Genomic DNA, 6,623 nt, shown 5'->3' with positions numbered 1-6,623 from the left:
GAAAAAGTATGCATTATGTAATGAAATATTCGATTTCTATCCATTGTTCTTTTAAATCAATGAAATGTTAGTTTTGACCACCACTATCAGGATGAAGTACTAATGGTACTATTGACCCATTTATCATGAATCGGAATAGCCAAGGAGGTGTTACCGATTTTGGGTTAAATATGATCTCTGCAAAATTAGAGACACTCTGATAGAATAAGCAGAAAAGTTAAGTCTTTCTCACCACATGACAATGCGCAACCTAATTCCATCATTTACAACTTTTGAATCCTATCCGAGTTAAACGAATGAAGTGAATCAAAAGTAATATCCCGTCGAATGCAATTTGAATTAGATGAATGAGACGAGTAATAACTCTGATAAAACATCAGAAAAATAAAAAAACAAATGACTGGGCCGAAGCAGCCCCCGGATAATCCCAACCTTCAACGAGGGTATTTTTGAGGGCTTATGAAAAATATCTCGAAGACTAGAGGGACAAAATTCGAGTATATTAAAGAAGTATCTTAGAACTACAAGCTTCTACATTCTTCTGTTCGTCTTCCTTAAACCTCTGTTCTTCCTAAAACGATCCTAACCCCTCCCCAATCTATTTGCTGAAAAATCTAATCCAATCCCAGTTTGCCTAACCCTTTAATACACAGAAAAGAATGATGGTTACTCGAGCAGCTAAACTTGCAAGATCAGCACTTTCTGCGAGGAAAACCCTTAATTCATCATCGTCATCATACTATAATTCTCTTTGTCATCGCAGCAACAGTCAAATTCTGAATTCCAGTATAATAGAGAATCCTAATACTCGTGATATTATTTCTTCTTCACCAATCAAAGGAGCTAACAATGGAGTGATTTCATCATCAATCAACTATTTTAGCTATTTACAACAACAACAAAGACGCCATTTCCATTCTTCAAATCCTTCTTATTCTCCTTCTGCTTCTTCTGGAGAGGTTTGATTTTTATTTTTTGATTCTTTATAGACTAATGAGCAATTTTTTTGTGGTGAAGAATTTTCAATTGTTTGAATTAAGATCATCTTATGTTAACTGCTATTGGTTTATTTTATATGCTCTATTTTAATTACAATTGTGTGTTATTGCAAAAATGGTTGGAGGATTTAGAATATTACATTTCGTGTTGGAATGACAATGGAAGCTTAACCCTTTCAACCAAGGCCTCTTAAATGTGTTTAATGTGCTATTAGGAAATGTAGAAAGCCAGTAGATTGCAAGGAACTCAATCATACACATTTTCAGTGTGCTGATTCATTGTGCCTGTTGTAGGATGTAATTGTTGTCTAGTAGCAGTAATGCTCCAGTCTGAAGTTTTGTTTTGTTGCTCATGCCACTGTATGCTTCTTAACAGGTAACTCCGTCTGATTTTACTGAGATGGCTTTGGAGGGAGTTGTTGGTGCTGTAGAAGCAGCAAGGCTTAGCAAGCAGCAAATTGTCGAGTCCGAACATTTGATGAAAGCGCTTCTGGAGCAAAAGGATGGATTGGCTCGAAGAATATTCACTAAGGCTGGTGTTGACAATTCATCGGTGTTACAAGCTACCAATGAATTTATTAATCGACAACCTCAGGTATTATGTTACCTATGCATAAATGGAATTGTGCAATTTTTTCTGGTTAATGATATCTGTTTAACAAATTGACTCAATGTGGTTAGGTGGAAGGTGGCAGTAGTGGACCTGTGATTGGGCCACATTTTCAGTCTCTGTTGGATAATGCTAGAAGGCATAAGAAAGAATTTGGGGATGATTTTTTGTCAGTGGAGCACTTCCTCCTCGCATTTAGGGATGATAAACGGTTTGGCAAGCAGTTATTCAAGGATCTTCAACTTGGTGAGAATGAATTGAAAGAGGCAATCAAAGGAGTTCGAGGAAACCAGAGAGTCACTGATCAGAGTATTAACCTTCTCTCCTCTTTTAGATGTTCGTTTATTTGTCTCTGACAAGATGGGTTGCAGAGATACCACCATGGGTGTTGTTCTCAGTTATCGCGGGATTGCACATTTTGAGCTGTTTTTGTTGCATGCATGTACCCTCATATGTGTTATCTTCTTACTGTAGATCCCGAAGGAAAGTTCGAGGCACTAGATAAATATGGGAATGACCTAACAGAACTGGCCAGGCGAGGTAAACTCGATCCTGTTATAGGCCGAGATGATGAGATAAGGCGTTGCATCCAGATATTATCTAGAAGAACAAAAAACAATCCTGTTATTATTGGTGAGCCGGGGGTAGGAAAAACTGCAATCGCTGAAGGGTATATCTCTCGATTTTCTTGTGTATGAACTTTTATAGCATCTTTTAATTTCTCCCCTTAGGTTGAATACTGCACAAAACATTGATAAGTTCTATGTTTCGGTGTTTTGAACATCATTTACTTACACCAAATGCTTTTTATACCATCAAGTCTGATCAAGTTTGTTGCCTGGTATGGATCCATCCTATCATTTTTCTTCTATTAGTAAATCCCATTTCATTCTAATTGAACCATCATAATTAGTATGTATATTCAACTATTTAAGCCAAAAAGTAGTTGGAACAAGTTAGGATCGCTGGCTAAGGAAGTGCGATCTCTTTTCATGATTAGTCCAATAGGCACTGGGGTCCATTCATTCTATCCATAATGATTTTTTTTTTTGCTTTTGGCAGGCTAGCTCAAAGAATTGTGCGAGGAGACGTTCCTGAAACCTTACTGAACAGGAAGGTCATTATTTGTAACTTTTCTTCAGATCATTTCAGTCTCGCTTGCGGTCACATTCCTCGGAGTAGTACAGTATAGTAGGATTAGTGCTGTTCTAAGTTGTGAATTATTGGAGCATATCAAACTGTATATGTTGTCGTGTGAAACAAAAAGATGTACCAGCAAGCGAGTGTATTTTTCATTCAAACTCATTTAACATTGGACTTCTCTATATCTTATTCTTCAGCTAATATCATTGGACATGGGCTCATTGATTGCTGGTGCGAAATTCCATGGAGAATTTGAGGAAAGGCTGAAAGCTGTCCTGAAGGAAGTCACTGCTTCCAATGGGCAGATAATCTTATTTATTGATGAGATCCACACTGTTGTTGGTGCAGGTTTGTGCTCTTTTTACAATTGTTCGGGTTTATCTGAATTCTGAGGATTTTTTTTGTTTGACTTGATTATGTTCGTAGGAGAGTGGTTTAATTAAAAAATGACTGCAGCACCCGTAAAACTAAAAGCACATTGTACATGACACGTGTTCTGTTAATAACTGGTCCCATGTGATTCCTCCCTGAAAAAATACCCCAATGCTCAGTCAGTATGCTGTTATTCTTTCTAACTGATATATCTGGATTGATAAGATTGAGGTCCGAAGAATTAATCTATCTTGGATTGATATCTGGGTAGTCTTTTTATCCTACTTTGAATATGTTACCATTTTTGATGAGCTTCTGCTTACTTCATATAAGAACTTACAATATTGTAGGGACTAAGGGTGGAGCAATGGATGCTGGCAACTTGTTGAAACCCATGCTTGGTAGAGGTGAACTGCGTTGTATAGGAGCAACAACATTGAATGAGTACAGGAAATATATTGAAAAAGATGCTGCTCTAGAGCGCAGGTTCCAGCAGGTTTTCTGTGGTCAACCATCCGTGGAAGATACAATTTCCATTCTTCGTGGACTACGTGAACGTTACGAGCTGCATCATGGTGTTAAAATATCAGATAGTGCCCTTGTTTCAGCTGCTATTCTTGCTGACCGTTACATAACAGAACGGTTTTTGCCTGATAAAGGTACATAATTGCTAGGACTTGGTAATAGAAATCTCTCTCAGTAAACCCAAATGAAAAAGAGGATAAGAAGCAGAAAACTTGAAAAAAGAGAGATAATGAAAAATGCCTATGCAACGGTATTTTGTTATGCATTGCAAAAATTGATGTAACAACGCCAAAACTGTTTTATGCATGGTTTTCTCCAGCCACTGGTACTGGTACTCACTGGTTAATGAGTCTTATTTTTCGCTGTATTATTGTTTGCAGCAATCGATCTTGTTGATGAAGCAGCTGCAAAGTTAAAAATGGAGATTACCTCAAAGCCCACTGAATTGGATGAAATAGATAGAGCCGTACTGAAGTTGGAGATGGAGAAACTATCTCTGAAAAATGACACTGATAAAGCATCTAAAGAGCGGCTAAGTAAGCTGGAAAATGATCTTTCATTGCTGAAAGAGAAGCAGAAAGAACTGGCAAACCACTGGGAACTTGAGAAGTCTTTAATGACCAAAATTCGATCAGTTAAGGAAGAGGTAAGACTTCTTACAGCATGGTGTAGATCACAATTTCTTTATATTCGATCTCTCACTGATGCTCTCTTTATAGGTCGATAGGGTAAACCTAGAGATGGAGGCGGCTGAACGTGAGTACGACTTGAATCGTGCTGCGGAACTCAAGTATGGGACCCTAATATCTCTGCAGCGGCAGTTACAAGATGCTGAGAAAAAACTTGCTGAGTTCCAGAATTCTGGTAATTCTATGCTTCGAGAAGAAGTCTCAGACCTTGATATTGCGGAAATTGTTAGCAAATGGACTGGCATCCCTCTGTCAAACCTACAACAGTCTGAAAGGGACAAACTAGTGTTGCTAGAACAGGTTCTTCACAAAAGGGTAATTGGACAAGATATTGCGGTGAAGTCGGTGGCTGATGCCATCAGGCGTTCAAGGGCGGGACTTTCAGATCCAAATCGACCTATAGCAAGCTTCATGTTCATGGGCCCTACCGGTGTTGGTAAGACCGAGCTTGCTAAAGCTCTTGCAAGTTACCTTTTCAACACCGAGACCGCTCTTGTAAGAATTGACATGAGCGAGTACATGGAAAAACACTCTGTATCACGATTGGTTGGTGCCCCACCTGGCTATGTTGGTTATGAAGAAGGTGGTCAGCTAACCGAAGTCGTTCGTCGAAGACCGTATTCTGTTGTCCTGTTTGATGAGCTTGAGAAGGCACATCATGATGTTTTCAACATTCTATTACAGCTGTTGGATGATGGAAGAATAACTGATTCGCAGGGTAGGACAGTAAGTTTTACCAACTGTGTGGTGATAATGACATCAAATATTGGGTCTCATTTTATCCTAGATACTCTCCGGAACACCAAGGACAGTAAGGATGCTGTGTACGACTTGATGAAGAGGCAGGTTGTAGAGGTGGCTAGACAAACTTTCCGCCCAGAGTTCATGAACCGTATTGACGAGTACATTGTTTTCCAGCCACTCGACTCCAAAGAAATCAACCAGATTGTGGAGATACAGGTAATGGTTCCTTCTTCTCCAAGGGAGTATTAACCTCATAGATATAATATTTTATTTGGGTTCTCATTTCTAGTTTCTGGGGGTGTAATTGCTTGTTATTTAGGAACTAGTAATTAGAACCCTTCAGTACTATAATTGGTTATCGTGCTAATGAAATGGGGAATGGTGTATAGATACTGTTTCTCACTTTAACTTTCTTTAGGCTTGGCATTTTATTTTATTTTTGGCACATAATAACTATATTCCAATTCCTGTTGCAGCTGAATCGATTGAAGGATAGGCTTAATCAGAAAAAGATTGAACTCCATTACACACAACAAGCGGTTGATCTGCTAGGTGTGTTGGGTTTTGACCCCAACTACGGAGCCCGACCTGTAAAGAGGGTGATACAACAGATGGTGGAGAATGAAGTGGCTCTGGGTGTTTTGAGGGGAGATTTCAAAGAAGAAGACACAGTGCTAGTTGATGCAAATGCCGATCCCAAAGATCCTTCTCAGAACAGACTGGTCATAAAAAAGCTTGAAACTTCTCCCGTAGATGTCATGGTAGCCCACCAATAACAGACTGCTGATGGTATGGCGTAGTGCAAAGCCGTCTTATGGACCAGGCCAGCTAGGCTATTGCTTAGAGCCTCACATTGTTAGGGCACAAATTTTAATTTTTCTTGCGACTTAGATGTTTGGGAGCTCCTACATAGTGGTGAATCTGGTGATAGTTGTAATTACACTTTATAATTGCTGTTTGTTATAAAGTGTACAGCGTCCTGCTTTCAATCGTATTTAGCTATCTACTTGTGTACATTTTATAACATTAAAATGTACTTTATTAAGCCGTTCTTTTCAAAATAATTTATATTTAGCTATCTACTTGTACATTTTATAACATTAGAATGTACTTTATTAAGCCGCTCTTTTCATAATAATTTAGATATCCTCTCTTTCCGTAAATTCATCAAAATTATGAATATCACTATGCCATTGCCATTGGAAGATTTTTGTTGACTTCTGCATGCTGCCTAATTTGCTAGTGTATATGTTGCCTGGTTGGCCTTTCTATAAATGTGGCAGTTTGTATGGTGCAGAATAGATTGCAACATGTTTCTGATTTTGTTGATCATATCTCTGGCTTTAAGTAAATTTTTGTCCATTGTCGCTTTTTGTCAGTTGGCCAGGAGTCTGACTCTCAAATAGGAGGTCAGTAGATCGAGTCTCCGTTCATGAGTTTGGAGATCTCATGAAGTACTCCTCTTATGTAAATTTAGTTTAAGTTCTTAATGTATCTTCTATCCTATTAAAAAAAAAAGTTTATCGTTGTTCTAATCGCTAT

At 38.4% G+C, this 6,623-nt stretch overlaps 1 protein-coding gene across 1 annotated transcript; it reads left to right on the top strand.

Moving 5' to 3' along the window:
• The first annotated feature begins 528 nt into the window (after positions 1–528).
• On the top strand, positions 529–6,179 carry LOC113355945 (chaperone protein ClpB3, mitochondrial-like). Its single transcript, XM_026598933.1, has 10 exons — positions 529–959; positions 1,375–1,593; positions 1,680–1,917; positions 2,083–2,278; positions 2,671–2,725; positions 2,949–3,099; positions 3,474–3,782; positions 4,029–4,294; positions 4,368–5,297; positions 5,558–6,179. Exons 1-10 carry the CDS (start codon positions 660–662, stop codon positions 5,855–5,857), a joined length of 2,964 nt encoding a protein of 987 aa, XP_026454718.1. The 5' UTR covers positions 529–659; the 3' UTR covers positions 5,858–6,179.
• Positions 6,180–6,623: the final 444 nt, after the last annotated feature.

Source organism: Papaver somniferum, chromosome 3 (genome assembly GCF_003573695.1).
Source record: "Papaver somniferum cultivar HN1 chromosome 3, ASM357369v1, whole genome shotgun sequence".
NCBI lineage: Eukaryota > Viridiplantae > Streptophyta > Magnoliopsida > Ranunculales > Papaveraceae > Papaver > Papaver somniferum.
Note: the sequence above shows the minus strand (reverse complement) of the source record. Positions and strands in the feature narration are given on the sequence as shown.

Excerpts from the sequence above, each read along its gene's own strand:
- LOC113355945 (XM_026598933.1), top strand. The coding sequence starts at position 660 with ATGATGGTTACTCGAGCAGCTAAACTTGCAAGATCAGCACTTTCTGCG. Across the intron at positions 3,100-3,473 it reads CCACACTGTTGTTGGTGCAG|GGACTAAGGGTGGAGCAATG; the intron begins GTTTGTGCTCTT and ends ACAATATTGTAG. Across the intron at positions 3,783-4,028 it reads ACGGTTTTTGCCTGATAAAG|CAATCGATCTTGTTGATGAA; the intron begins GTACATAATTGC and ends TATTGTTTGCAG.